Genomic DNA, 15,829 nt, shown 5'->3' on the forward strand with positions numbered 1-15,829 from the left:
CTACCTGGTTTTTACAGAAACAAAGAGAAAAAGTACCTAGTTCACGGTTTCCACAAACATTAACATGACTTGAAAAAGGATAAGACTCACTTTGTACAGTCCCTAACCTCTCTTATAAGAAGTAGAAATGCAGAGCGCCCTTACCTCTCTTCTGTTCTAAGCACGCAGTTTTATGTGTAGAGAAGCAAAAACGAAGAAGAGGATAATACCCCCTCCCCTTATGCTCTGTTTTTGCACGCACCATCTGCTTGGAAAATAAAATAGAGCCAAAGTTCTCTTATATACCTTGTACTACCTAGTTTTTACAGAAACAAAGAGAAAAGGTGTCTAGTTCGCCATTTCCACAAACATGTAACAAGACTAGAAAAAAAGACAGACTCACTTTATACTGCCCCTAACCCTGCTATTGACCCGTTAATGGAAGGAGCCCCCATGGCACAAACAATGGGAAAGAGAAGGTAGAAACTTAGAAGAGCCTCTCGAAATGTGTCCTGTGTCCTTCATGGAGATCACTTCAAGAGAGCTTGAGATTTGCAAGAACCATCCTGATTTGAAGACTTTGTTGGGAACTGTGATCATTAATTTGTTAAACGTTATTACTGTATCGCCATCACCCCAGGGAGGGAGTCTGAGTGTGCACATTACATCTCAAGGACTGCAAAGATTTCTGAGATCTTCCTCCTTAGCAAAAGAACTTGGTATTAGCCTTGAGGCGTAAGGGTAGAGATCCTTGTAGGAATTCCTAATTGTTCCTTCTGCCACACCAGTAGCCAGTGAAATATCTGCAATAAGAAAACATAATTCGGACTTAGAAGAATACTATGCACTATTTCAGGACTTAACAAAACTATTTTAGACTTCTTAACCCATCCTAGTTTAAAGAGTAAGACTACTCTTCTCAATGACTAAATTGGCATTGTTCCAGACCATTTAGAAGACATGATTTTTCTTGTACTCATTTAATATGATATAGTTTGGTTTATAAACTATCCTTGACACTTGAAAGATAGAGCAAACCAACCTCTAAGAAGTTTCTTGTCATCGGACAACTGGGTAATGATGTAAATAATTGCTGCAGCTATTGATATTGGGCTCCTCCTGCAATACGCATGGTTAAGTATCCTACGGGAATTAAGTGCGGATAGGAACCATAAATCCAGTGATTTTCCAAGTTTGGTTTTGGGGACTGCAGCATGCTTTTTTATCAATTCTCCAGCTCCCTTTCTGTTTTGAGAGCAAAAAAAAAAAAAAAAAAAAAATCTCTCTTACATTTTTTTTATTCTTTTTGAAAAAAGCAATAAAGGAAAGAGTTTTTGAAGCTTTTTGAGTCTTAATCAATTGCTTTAAAAATTAAAACGAATAAAAGCATCTTCCAAGTAGTGTAATTTTCAGAAATAAACAAAAATAAGCCAAGCTATGTAGTTCTCTTATTTTTCTGAAGAATAATGTGTCCTTAATATCTCATTAATTTTTTTTTAACAATTAGAAAGCAAATTTATTAGAAGAGGTTCTCAGCAAACTAGGGAGAGCACAACGAAGTGGGAGTACAAAATATAGTGACTAAATAGAGGAACAAAACGCTCAGGAGGGGAAGATGCTTTGAACAGCACGGGGAAGGTCCTAAATATTTTAGCTCCCTACCAAATGTACTGTACTGTGTTCTCTTTTAATCTCCTCAATCATAAGCAACTTAAGAGCTTGGGTTTTTAGCAATTCTCCTCTATCGTTAGTTGATTTTTAAGTATTTCTAAACAGTAGAGATCTCCTCAAAGCCTAAGCCTTTCCACATAAAACCTAAACACACATATCAACAGTGAGTTTAATAATGATAGGATGAGCAAAATCAACAGGAAAATTCATTTAAAAAAATGAACAGGAAAACCAGTACTAGTACAGGCAGAAAGAAAAAATAATAACAATAACAATAATAATAATAATAAATATTATTCAATTATAATAATATAATGACAATGACACTCATGACAGAATAGATTAGTATTAGTAATTTGCTATGGTAGTAAAAATAAGGTAAAACATAAATTTCCTTTTTTTCCAATTACAAGTCTGCAGAATTAACAAGTACACACGGTTACTTATTTCCACAGATTCGAAATAATCCAATCAAACATCAGTGGAATATCAACAGGCTATTTTATGAAGAAACAAAATCATTATGTCATGAAATGAAAAAAATTAAAGCTCTTTACTCGGCAAAATTATTTGGACCACTAAGTTCATTTATAACTGCAGATCATGACTCGTTAGTAACAAAGAACCCCAACATTAGAAGTCTAATTGGCAATACCTTATATCAAGCTCTTCTGACTTCTGAACTGCCTCTTGAGCAGCTTTGACTGCTTGATTAGTCATTCCAAGATGAGAACAAAATCTTCTCTGCAAATATGAAAGTGTATGAATCAAAACTGCACTTCATAAACTAACACAGTTACATGAAAACTTCCCCTTTCTTATTAATGCCTTAAGGCAGCAATTCTAACCATGATAAATTGTAACAGCAAGTTAGAGGCATCGAACACACCAGGAAATCACCAGCATGTATTGTTCCCATCTCCATGGATTGACCCATTTCAAGCTCCAGTTGTTTCACTATGTACTCTTTTGCCCGGCCAATTTCCTTTTTGGTAGCTCCATTGGCAACAGAACAAATCTCTATTTGGGAGTCACAAATTGTAGCAAGCTTACAGAAATATTGAATAATAAAAAAGGAGGCATCCAGATGTCGTTTCAAGCTTAAGGTGTACCCTTTACAGTGCGAGGTTTGTCCTCTTGTCGACAAGCAATGTACAGGCAAGCAGCCAAAATAGCATCTTGATTTCTACCTCGGATAGACTTTAGATCTTCCACCTTCTTGTATATCTCATTTGCCCGGTCCTACAGAGAATTTGAAATATCAATACATAAAATAGGCTAAAATATGTTCAGAGGAAATAAAAAGCAAAAGCTTTCTACTGAAATTAAAAGTTATTTCTAACTTTTCACAAATAAAAAAAATTCTATCACATACTGAAATTAAACATTATTTCTAAATTTCATAAAAAAAAGTTAATTAACAAAAATCACAGTGAGAATTGCAGAGCATTCACTAGTTGAACCAACACAATGAAAGGAAAAAAGACATCTTAGCACAATGTCAAGTGCTGCTTTCACCAGAAAAATATATTAATTAACGCCTCTATTCAAGCATACAACAAGCACAGGAGACTTGAAGTTTTATCAAAAGTGAAAAAGTAACAATTTAATGTAATTACAAAAGCATCATATATGTGTTTTCTGAACGAGAATACAAAAGCAAACATAGGGAAAAGACTTGCCCCCTCTCACAAAGTGAAACCAAGGGATTTACTAAAAAAAATGTAAAATCCTTGTTTTTTATCAAAATAAACACAGAGCAACTCAAGAATTTGAATAAACGGATAGTATATTGGTATACAATTAAAAGATCAAATAATTTCCTCTAGAGAGTTAATAGAAATGCTTGAATAACTAGATTTTATTATCATCCATGAACTGCAGACTCTATTGGCAAATGCTGTAATTGATTTTTATTATATAAAAGTTGACAAGGAAATAACTGATTGTTAGAAAATCCATTGAAGAGCAATATCATCATTTTGCACTTACTGTAATGTCCAGCAGTTACATTTTCTTATTCTATGTGTTTAGAATTGTCCCTAGTCCTATCTTCATGTAATTTGAAGAAGTATGTAGGGAGATATAAGGGTATAAGTGATTTTTAAGGTGTATAGGGGCATTTCTGTAATTTGAACTGTAAATCACTAATAAAAGGGCTGGGGGTCAAGCTCAGCCCCCAAGAAGAGTTTTTCCAAAACTCTCGTTTCTCACATCTCTTCCCCCTTTTTTCTCCCTCTCAATTTCTCTCTCTATACTCTTAAATTTCACACTTTTTCATGGTATCAGAACAGAAGATCTTGGTTGGAAGGCCTTATTCTTCTCCAATTCTCTCCCTTGTAGCCTGCGACTTCCTAGAACGGGGATTATTCGAAATCTGCCTTGACTGGTTAATAAAAATCTGAACCTTTGTGTTCTTCTTCTGCCATAAGATAGCTTCTACTACTGTTTGGCAGTTCTGATACTATTTGCCAAATGAGGATTTATTGAATGAAAAATTACTCTTTTTGCGTTGTGTGCACCCCAATACTGGGTCCTCAGCTTGCATCATCCAGAACCCTACTGAAGCCAGCCCTATTTATTGGTGTTTTTTGTGGCTTATGCAAATTTAATTGCATAGAATTGGACTGGTGAACTTTTGTGGTTGGCACACATTGCAATGTTTGCCCTAACCTTAATTTTCGAAGTGGTACCCACATAACTGTGATTTGTAAAAGTGTGCGGGAAGTGGGGTTGAATTGTATTGTATCGGCTGATTGTCGTGAGGTTATTACTTCTGAGAGATTGAGAGGTCAGAACTATCATGGTTGGTCAAGATCAATTAAACTATACTTGAAGGCCAAGAAGAAGTCTAAATTCATTAGGGACGACCCTCTCATCCTTTTGAATGATGATTGAGAAACCGAGGACAGTCAAATTATGACCTGGGTGATTAACAACATTGATTCCAAATTAAAGAATCAAGTTATGAACTGTGCCACTACTGAGAAGATGTGGGTATCCTTAGAGTCTATTTATGCTCAAGAGAGTAACTCGTCACATGTTTATGAACTGTATGTCAGAATGTTTAGCTCCAAAGAGGTCAGAAGTCTGTCGCTAAATACTACAGTGAGTTAGTATACTGCAGAAGATAAGTGTTTTCCATCCCTTTACTATTGATGAAAGGAAAACAAGAAAACAGCATGAACAAGTACACATTGCAAAATTTCAGGATGGTTTAGGGCCAGAATTTGACCCTGTTAGGGCACAACCATTAGCCACAAAAGATGTTCAATCCTTATCCACAGCTTTTAGCAGAGTATTGGGAGCAGTGAATGCTATTATAGACCAGGGAAGTAAATATGTGACTAGTATTTCAGTATCAGCAATAAATACTCTGGGTTCCTCAGAGACATCTAGGGATAGAGGTGGAAGTACTAGAGGCAAAGAAAAAGATAGTCAAGGTAGAAATACAAGCGGAGGTGATAATAGGTCGGACAATAAATGTGCGCATTGTGGCCACAACAATCATTTCTCTGACAAGTGTTGAGCGAAATTTGTTAAACCTACATGGGCCAACTCTCTTGCTCATGAGAGCACTGATTTGTACACTAAGCCTAGACTGAACATTATACCTAGAGCATCTGATTTAATGCAACAGTTGCTTCAGAGTATGGCACAATTGACTATTGCCTCCTCTTCTGTTTCTATGGCTCAGTCCTCCACTCCTACAATGATACTGCTAATTCAGGTACGTTTGCTCTTCATGTCCATCCATCCTCCATTGTATCCTTAATTCAAGAGCTACTATCCACATGTCAGGTATGTCCATTTTGTTCTCTAATTTAAAAGAGTCAACTAAGTTTAAACATGTTACTTTGGCTTATGGATCTTTTTATTCAATTTAAGGAATGGGCACATTGGTTCTATCAACATTTATGTCACCTCGATTTGTATTATTTGTTCTTAAATTCCCTCTCATTCTGTTGTCAGTTAATCAAATTACCAAATCAATGAATTGTTTTGTAACATTTTACCTTTCTCACTGTATTTTTCAAGATCTTACGACGAAGAGGATGATTGGTTCCATGCATGAAAGGGGTAGATTATATTATGTGTAGAGTCACTCACCAAATACTTTATAAGCAATGCACTTTGTGGTCTCACCTCTATAGTGGCAGCTACAGTTATGTCATCTATCAAGTTGATTCAAGTACTTCCTACAAAGTTTATATCCTGCAAAATTGATTCAGCTCTTTCCAGCATTTCCGTCGTCTTCCCTTTCAGTGTGACTCCTATCAATTTGGAAAACATCACTAGAAGTCTTTCCCTCCAAGCCAATCCCAAAGCAATCATTCATTTGATATTATTCATTATGATGTTTGGGAGCCTTGTCCACTGCCAAGACTTTCTTCATTCATTGATGATTTTAGTCGATGTACTTGGGTGTATCTCCTACAGGAGAAATCTAAAGTATTTGATGCATTTACACTCTTTTATAATGAAATGAAGAATCAGTTTGATACCTCTATTCGTGTACTTCACACTGAAAACGGCCTGGAGTTTATGAATCAAAAGTTTGATTTATTTTGTCAAGGTCATGGTATCATACACCAGTCCTCTTGTGTTTTTACACCGCAGAAAAATGGTATTGTTCCACGTAAAAATCGTAATTTTATGAAACTAGCTCACACCATGCTTCTCCATATAAATGTACTGAAATCTTTTTTTTTTTTTATAAAGATGTAATTCATTAAAAAGGCGAAAAATTACAAAGAGATAGGGAGCAAATCCCTAACAACAAGATGTTGAAGAGATGCTCCCTGTTTGGCAAGCACATCTGCTGCCGAATTTGCAGATCTCGGAATGTGAGACCAAATACAAGAAAATAATGTGGTAATCTCTAAAATCTCCTAGAAAATTTCCCAATGCCTCCATGGCGGAAAGGAAGTGCCATGGCCCCATCCAATGACTACCTTGGAATCCCTTTCAATGTGAATTGGGCCACTGCATTTATCTTTGAAAATCCGGAGCCCATTGAGAAGACCATGTAGCTCTGCAGACGTTGAGTCGGAGATGCCTAATGGACCCGCATAAGAAATACACTGATTGCCAAATGAGTCCGAAATCACACCGCCGAAACCTGTGATCCCCAGATTGCCGAGAGAAGAACCATCAAAATTCAATTTTAAGTACCCAACCTCCGGGGGCGCCCACTCTTTCATAACTTGAATCTTGGTCCCCAAATGCATCCTTGCTAGGTTGCTCCAGTTTTCACGAATGGAAGTGCCCTTGAAAGAGCAGAAAGGTTTTTTCGTCAGGAGCCAGGTGGATATTTGGCCCGTCACTTTTTCCGCTACACTTTTCTCAAATTCAAATTTAGCCTCGAACCGCCTCCTATTCCGTTCATTCCAAAGCCCCCATGGCACAAAACTGACACATGCTGATAGCATCATTTTACCGAGCCCAAGAAGGGGATAGCCATAGATTGACTTGCTAAAACAGAACAGATCTGCAGAGATACATATTTGCAAAAGATAGAGGTCCAAACCTTCCAAGAATACTGGCATAATAGCAGGGTATGGCTGGCGGATTCTTCTTCAATGTTACAAAAAGGACATAGTAGGTCTATAGAGGGGTGACCCCTTCTTCGAAGCACATCCGCTGTAAGGATCTTATTTTGGCAAGCACTCCACATGAAGAATTTTACCTTTGGAAGGCCACAGAGACGCCACACAAAGTATATATCATGCTCGCTCTGCGTTGAGTCCCAACCATTAATGTGTCTGTATGCAAATGCAACTGAGAATTTGCCGCTTTTGTCAGGCCACCATATTAGCTTGTCTGCATTAGAAGGCATCATCCTGACATGATTCAAAGAATCCAGTAAACGACTTGCTTCCATTGCCTCTATATTTCACCCCCCTCGAAAGCATCTGCCACTGTTATCTCCCTTTGAGTGGAGATAAGAAAGAGACTGCTAAAAGAGTTTCTCAACGGTTCCTGTCCTGTCCACCAATCGTCCCAAAATTTAAGAGACCTGCTGCTGCCCACAAAGAATCTACAAGCTAAGGAGAAATCTGGAAGAAGTAAATAAAGAGATCTCCAAATTGAGGATAGCCCCGATTTCCCCCAAACATCCACCATAAAGAATTCCAGCCCAACTTGGTATGAACCATATCCTTCCAAAGGTTTGATGAATTTGTGTTGAACTTCCATATCCACTTAAGAAGCAAGGCTTTGTTCATTTCTTTTGATTTCTGAATCCCTAGTCCACCTAATTTCTTAGGCAAACATACTTCATCCCATCTAACCAGGTGATATTTAAAGGAGTCACTCGAACTTCTCCAAAGGAATCTTCTTTTCAATTTATCCATGGTTTTCCATACCGAAAATAGGCAAGGCATAAAGGACAGCGCATAGTTTGGGATGCCAGCAATACATGACTTGAGGAGTATCAGTCTACCTGCTTTGCTGAGGAGCTGCCCCTTCCAAGTTGCTAACCGAGCTTCAATTTTTTCCACCATCGGGTTCCATAAGTTCTGAGAAATACGCCCATAAAAGAGAGGGAGACCAAGATATTTTGCAGGAAGTGTAGTAGTAGAGCAACCAAATAAACTTGCCATCTCTGCAAGGTTCTCCTGGTCCACATTAAATCCTATAAGAGATGTTTTCCCCCAATTAACTTTTTGCCCAGATGCTATTTCAAAAAGTCCCAATACTGCCTTTATCCTCCTAGCACTGTGCATATCTCCAACTCCAAAAATAATAGTATCGTCTGCGTACTGCAGAATCGGAATATTAAAAGCCCGGTGCGGACTTGTTGGAGATAGTCATCCAAGGTTGACCGCTGAATAGAACATAGCGGATAGGAATTCTGCTACTATGTTAAATAGGAGCGGGGAAAGAGGGTCCTCCCCTTGGCGAATACCCCTGGTTCCTTTAAAATATCCACATACCGAGCCATTGTGTATAAGGGAATATGATGCTGAACCCACACAATTCCTAATCCAAAATCGCCATCTTTCTCCAAATCCCATTTTTTCCATTATTTCATCAAGCAAGATCCAATTAACTCGATCAAAAGCTTTTTCAAGATCAAGCTCTAGGGCGATTCTTGGGTCCTGATTACGTCTGAAATGGTCCATAAGCTCGTGTGCAGCCATTATGGAATCTAGAATCTCTCTCCCCTTAAGGAAAGTGCCTTGACCTCTGTGGATGACGATGAGGAGCACTGCCTTTAAACGATGTGCTAAGATTCTCGTAATGATTTTATATGCACTCGTAACAAGACTGATGGGGCGAAAATCCTCAGGTTTCTCAACACTTGCTTTTTTCGGAACCAATGTGATAAATGACGCGCCAATGTTGCGGTATGTGATGCCGTTTCTGAAGAAGTCGTGGATCATAGCACTTATATCTTCCTTCAGACGAGCCCAGAACTTTTTCAGAAAGTCCCCATTAAAACCATCTGGGCCCCGTGCCCTGTCATTCTCCATGCCCAGGACGGCCCGCTCAATTTCAGCCGAAGAAAAAGGAGATTCAATTAGTGCTGCCGCTGTTGTGGACATGCGAGAAAAGCTAATGTGTAAGCTTCGGCCTGCTGGTACACTCCTCCGAGTATAACTCTGTAAAAAACTTAACCAGCTCGTTAGTCATTGAGATCCGACACGACGTTACCTCATTATTAATGCATAATGAGGTAATTCGATTGGATCTCCTTTTTGCCGAAGCGACGGCATGAAAAAATTTGGTATTTGCATCTCCTTCTTTTGGCCATTTGAATCTGGCTCTTTGCTTCCATCGAACCTTCTCTTGGAGCAGAATAGTGTTGAGCTTAAAATTGAGAGAGACTCGAAGCGAAAATTCATCGGAAGTTAAGTACCTTTGTTCCTCCACCAAGTCCAGAGCCGAAATCTGGGATATGAGGGAACCCTTCTCAGCAACCAAAGAGGTATGACGACTAGTGGCCCACTCCTTAATTTTTCCTTTGATGAAGCGCAGTTTTAGGGGGAATGCCCACTCCCTTCTACCAAGACTCGGACCCTCATCCCACCAACCATCAATAAGAGGCTCAAAATATTCCTCCATTAACCGAGAGTTTTCAAACCGGAAAGGTGAGGGCCCCCATTTTTCAAAAACTGATGTCAACAAGATAGGCCAATGATCTGAGCCTACCTTGTTCAGAACTCTTCCAGTAACATTTCCAAACATCTACAGCCAGTTGTTACACGCCAAGAACCAATCCAATTTAGATAAAACGGGTTGCTGTTGACTGTTTGTCCATGTGTAATTCTTCCCGGATAAGGGAATCTCATCCAAACCATTCCCCCCAATGAAGTCTGAGAAGCCTCGCATAGAGGCTGTAATGCGGGAAGCCGGGGGGCTCTTCTAATGATAGTATCTGATGGCATTGAAGTCCCCTGCAAGGAGCCATGGGAAATTCCAATTCTCCAGAAGCGTACTAAGCTTTTCCCAGAGTAGGCTACGGTCCCTGTAACTAGTTGGACCGTATACTCCACCCACACACCAAATTCTGTCAGTGGAGAGATCTCTGAACTGTATACCTAAAGAGAAACGACCTTCCATGATATTAATAGAGTCAAACTTTGTCGTGTCCCATGCAACAAAGATACCTCCGGAGTGGCCAATAGCATTCACCGCTGCCCACTTAATTGAGGGGCACGCCCAAAGTTCTTTGGCAATATCATCTGTCATGTTTTGACACTTTGTTTCTTGGAATATGACAATTGAAGGCTTGAATTGAGATAGGTAACTTGATATCATGTCGCGCTTCCGGGTAGTGCCAATCCCTCTGACATTCCAAGACAGCAAGATCATTTGCTACCCCGGCCATGAACTCCCAACGCCGCAATGTCCCCATTCAGCTGTTCTAGATACATCACGCCCATTAGGCGTGCCAATTCCATCATATTTTTCCATGTCTCTTCATCATATTTTTTATTCTCCATGTGAGGTTCCTTCACAATACGCTTAGCTCTGTCAGTGGGAGAAGGAGCCGGATCCATATTCTTTTTTACAGCAAGGCTAGTAGCTTCTCTCTGAGATAAATTAGTTTCCAGATTTCCTCTACTTCTCTGGTAAGTATTCCGTAGAGGGGGAGAGCTTGGAACCCTGTTAGGGAGTTTTCCTTGGCCTGGGTATTCTGCCTGATCAGTCTCCATTTGAGTGCTTGATAATTCGGTGAAATTCGCCAACCTTTCTTTTCTCTGCGTGTCTGATCCTTGCTCGGCAGGAATTTGAAGAAGACTTAGAGTAGCTCCTTGAGAATGATCATTCCATTCCCCGAAAGAGACAAAAGTCGGGGGAAAAGACGGATTCGTGACTTTCTCCTGAATCTGAGCTTGAGGCGTCAAAGCCCGATGTGATTACTGGTTCCTCGGGCTGACGCGCATGAGAGGCTCTTGGCTCGAGGTTCAAATTTATCTTCTCTTTTTGTTTTTGCCTTTCTGTAATCTCGGGATGAGTGGAGGGAAGTTTCTGTTGGGTAAACTTGGGTCTGGATGAAAAGAAAGACGCAGAGATAGGGGAGAGGGTATTCTTGGAATTTGAAAAAATTGAAACACCAGTATTATCCGAGAGGCGTGAAGTGTCAGACTCGATTTCTGAACCAGGCTCTTTTATCGGGATACGCTGGCATTTTATTTTTGGATTTTGAAGGGACACGATTTCCGAAAATGTATCTGTACTCGGTACACCCTTTTCCTTGTTTTGATTTGAATTTTGAATTAAAGTGAGGAGGGAATGAGTGCATTGCTCATTGGAGTCCGTGAGTGATGTGTTGGGTGCTGTGTGGGGTAACCCGGGAGAGAGCCCAGACATGCTAACCTCGGTAGCTTTTTGGGGTTTCGAAATAATTTTAAAAGCCTCGGCTGCAGAGTCCCTTTTTCAAACTTTGAATCAGAAATCAAATTAACTTTAGCTGATAGACGTACCTCTTTTTCCGGGATCGATGTGCTTCTCGAAAAACTCCCCTCTGAGTTCGCATTCGAGCTTTTGTGTGAGTCATGACTCGGGAGTGACGCTGACTCACCTGAAGTGGAGAAACTCCGTTGAGTATACGCAAAGTTACCTCGTCCCGGAGTCACGCTGGCTGGAGTCTCCGGAATGGTGTTTCTCTTTCGCATCCGGCGACCTTCCGGCGGCCGCAGTACACCGAGCTCCCCGAAAGACATCTCTAGCCATACGAAATCTTCACCCAAGCTCAGTTTTTGGTAGTCTGCCTCTCTCCATTGACAATTGGGGTCGACGAAAGCCATCGCAACATCCAGTTTGGAGCCATCCGCCGTGGATTCCGACCATTGTATTATCTTTCTGAAGGAAGTAAAAATTTTACTGAGTACCTCCTCCTTCCATAGTTCGATTGGTAGGCCACGGATTGAAACCCAAGGGCCGAGAGGCTGCCCTACCGGAGTTGTTTCCCACTCCGTCGCAAATAGTTCCTCTTCTTGTAGCCATTTCTTATTCCCCAAAATTTCTTCCGTTTCCTCTCTCGATTTCGTAGTAACCAGCCACTTCCCAGGTGCCATCCACGCAATTTTTGGGGTGGTGTTGTCCTCATTGTGTGTTTTCTCATTAACAAAATGCCTTCCTCAGTCATCGGTGGAAAAATTCCTATACAGTTGTTATTGCTATCAATCACTTTATTTTCATTGTCTCCTTGTATTTTTGGGTGTATGTTTTGCACATGTCTTTGGTACCTATAGGGACAAATTGTCCCCTCAAGCAATCAAATGCATTTTTTTGGGATACTCATGCAAACTGAAAGGATATAAATACTTTTGTCTATCAACTAAGAAGACATTTATCATGGCAGATGTGACATTTTTAGGATACTCCCTTTTTTTCTTCATCTTCTATAGATGTCTCCACCCATTTCTATTCCTGAGGTTGCTACCCCCACTCCTATGGAGAAGGCTCCTAGTCCGATCCTTGATGTTACTGCAGAGAAACCACTAAAGTTATATCACTGAAGAAGAGTGACTAATGATACATTTGTTCCCTCTCTCACCGGACCAAGAATCCTCTTTGTCTATTGATCTTGAGGTAAGTGTCTACACCTGCCCATTGCCCTTCAAAAAGGTGTTAGCAAAAGTACTCATCATCCTTTGTCTAACTTTGTTTCTTTTGAGTCGTTATCTGACAAATACAAACAATTTGCTATGTCCTTGTTCCCTTGCACTATTCCTTCATTTGCGCAGGCTGTGTTAGACCTATGGAAAAATCATGTTGGTCTCTAATATTTTGATGATAACAAAATGAGTAGTTTCAAATTGTACAACTAACAGTATAATCACACTAATGGCATTATTAGTGTGATTAGACACAAAGCCTTCCAACACCTACATTATGCGGTCTATGACAAAGCTCAAGCAAAGAGAATGATAAATCAAGTCACCAAGTCAAGACCCAAAGCAAAACGACCTTGAAGATTGCTGCTGAGAAGAAGAACTTACAAAAAAAAATGAGTGAAGAATTGAAGACTTAGAATCGAGTCCAAATTAGAAATCGCAAGAACTCTAGTCATGTAACTAGTTTGCCATCCAAAATTCTAATATTTAAGCGCACACACACACATATATATATATTGGAGCTTTAGGACACCTCATGTTTTCAAAACCATGCTCAAAATCATCACATACAAAGGTTTTAAAATATCACTAGAACTTGTGAAAAAAGTTTAGGACATACATAGTTTATAAACATGTTTAGGAACACCATACATATCTTCTAGAATATGTTAGAGCACTTAAGAGGAATTCATTCTCATGCTTTAAAAGTCAATTTAGTAGAACTGGCACTAGAATGATCAGTCATCCTCTGCCAATGGTCGATCATCCAAAAGTGTGCATGCTAAGACTATAAAGCAAGATCGATCAACCTTAGTTGATGGATCGAACATCTAGAACATGGCCATATCATGCTATAATGAATAATTGATCATCCCATTTGGATTGATCGATCAATATTGTCTAGGCAAGCAAAATTTACATGGAATGAACGATCATCCCACACGATTGATCAATCAAACAGAATCTTGTCAATCAGGGACATAAAGCATGATCGATCATAGGAAATTTATTAATCAATTATACTTGCATTACACAACCAGAGGGAATTTGGATTGATCGATCATCCTGTGGCAATGATCAATCAACTTAAAATATCATATCCAACAGGAAGATATTGATCAATTATACAATCGATCAATAAGACATATTCTGACAGAAAAATAGTTGTTACACTCGATTGATCAATCAATCAATTTATACTAATCAATCAATGTAAAGTCTGTTTTTTGCAAACGCGTTTGCAAAAAACGGCTAGCTTTACTTGGAAAACTTATAAATACCCCTTCAAACATCTTGAGGACGATGAGTTGAGCTTTTACTTGCATACCCAAACTCTGCAAAATTAATTTAAGTATCAAAGTTCCAATTTTACCCTCTTTGAGAGAAAAACCTTCATTTTCCTAAATCTTACTCCAAAGCATACTTAGTTCCATCAAGCTCCTTCACTTCAATCATTTATGCTTAAACATCTGGAAGCTTGGTTTTCATTTGGAGAAGGGTTGTTTCCCACATTAAGAAGAAATTGTAAGTTTTTATTCTACTTTTGTATTTTCATTTCTTCTTTTATAGGTTCTCAAGTGCCTAGAAAGCTAGAGGAATTAGTTTCTAGAACTAGGAATCTAGAAGAGGAGTGCTTGACTAAAGCCGTAGTCTAGTCCTTTGTATTGAATCTCTTGCAAGATTAGAAATCGTGTAATTGAGATCACATGTGGCTTAAGAGTGCCAAAAACTCTTTGTAATTTCAAGCTATTAGGAACTCACAATGGAGAGACTATCTTCTCCTATGATGGGCAAGTGGGTACTGTAGATTTTACCACTGTGGAGGTGAATGCTCTTTATCTTGGGTTGAAGATTTTCAAAGACAGACTTCAAGGGAAGTTGCTGATTGAGGGAGACTCTAAAATGGTCATAAGCTGGTGCTCTAATTCAGCCTCTCCCCCTTGACGGCATTAGTCAATCACTTCTTCTATTGCAGATATTGTATCTTCCATTTCTTCTACTTGGAATCACATTCCTAGGCCAGCCAATTTTTTAGCTGATAGACTAGCTAAATTTAGAACCTCCCAACAATCTCTCATTATTTGGGATGACTCCCCCTCCTTGTAATCTTGCTCTTGTGAGCCTTTAAATATAACTCAGCACTATTTTAAAAAAAAAATCAAGCTATTAGAGCATATAGTGGAAATTTTCCAAACAAGGGTTCCTGGATAGTGACTACCAACAGGGGAACATCGATAAAAAAAAAATCTCCCTTGTTTGTGTGCATGTGTGTTAAATGTGTTTATCTATATCATTTTTCTATGCACAGCGAGATTTATGCGTTTAAATTGATCACAACTTATATGAACGTTTAGCTTAGTTAAATTTTTAATTCATAATCTCAATTCACTCCCTCTCGAGAAGCCACCTGGGCCAACAAGCTGCCCTTTGCGATGGAGGCACTACTGGACAGAGGAACCTACCAATTGTATGACCTGCCCATTGGTGCTATAGTTGTTAGCTATAGGTGGGTATATATTGTGAAGTATAGGCAGGATGGATCTTTTGACAGATACAAGGTAGATTGATAGCCAAGGGCTACATACAGACATAGGAGGTCGATGTTTTTGAGACTTTTTCTCCTATTGCTTGTCTATCTTCAGTTGGCTTTTGATATTTGTCACAGTCAACACATGGTGGCCACTATGTCAACTTGATATTAAAAATATTTTTTTGTATGATAACTTGGATGTGTCTATATGGAGCAACCTCTTGGGTGTGTCGTTCAGGAAGAGAAAGTATGTTGACACAAAAAAATAATATATGGTCTTAAAAATTCTCAAATTTTAGAACCAATTAAAGAATTAAAAGCTAAAGTTTTAAAAATATAACCTAGTAAAGAAGAAATTCAAGTTGTTATAATACAAATAGATGAAAATTAAAAACTGCAGAAATCAATTCATCAATTGAAACGACTATTGATAGTCTTATTCCAAAAATTAGATGAGATTGTGTCTTGTCTACAATTCCTAAGATGACGGAACCTATAGGAATTGACTATACATCGCTCCAAAAAAATATTCATGTTCATCATGAAACTAGTGGAGAATACGAAGAACATCCTAATT

General features: G+C 39.0%; 1 protein-coding gene across 1 annotated transcript in view; it reads right to left on the reverse strand.

Moving 5' to 3' along the window:
• Positions 1–245: 245 nt before the first annotated feature.
• Positions 246–15,829, reverse strand: part of LOC137944148 (transcription initiation factor IIB) — a 46,837-nt gene continuing 31,253 nt past the window's right edge. Inside the window, exons 5-9 of the mRNA XM_068789697.1 lie at positions 2,763–2,892; positions 2,540–2,670; positions 2,306–2,394; positions 1,022–1,098; positions 246–782 (exon numbers count right to left, since the gene is read on the reverse strand). Of these exons, the coding sequence (XP_068645798.1) occupies positions 649–782; positions 1,022–1,098; positions 2,306–2,394; positions 2,540–2,670; positions 2,763–2,892 (561 nt within the window). The 3' untranslated portion in view covers positions 246–648. The remainder of the gene's footprint in view (positions 783–1,021; positions 1,099–2,305; positions 2,395–2,539; positions 2,671–2,762; positions 2,893–15,829) is intronic.

Source organism: Aristolochia californica, unplaced genomic scaffold (genome assembly GCF_029961685.1).
Source record: "Aristolochia californica isolate CCGP_79_NKW_82.1479 unplaced genomic scaffold, dmAriCali1.0.hap1 SCAF_11, whole genome shotgun sequence".
Classification (NCBI taxonomy): domain Eukaryota; kingdom Viridiplantae; phylum Streptophyta; class Magnoliopsida; order Piperales; family Aristolochiaceae; genus Aristolochia; species Aristolochia californica.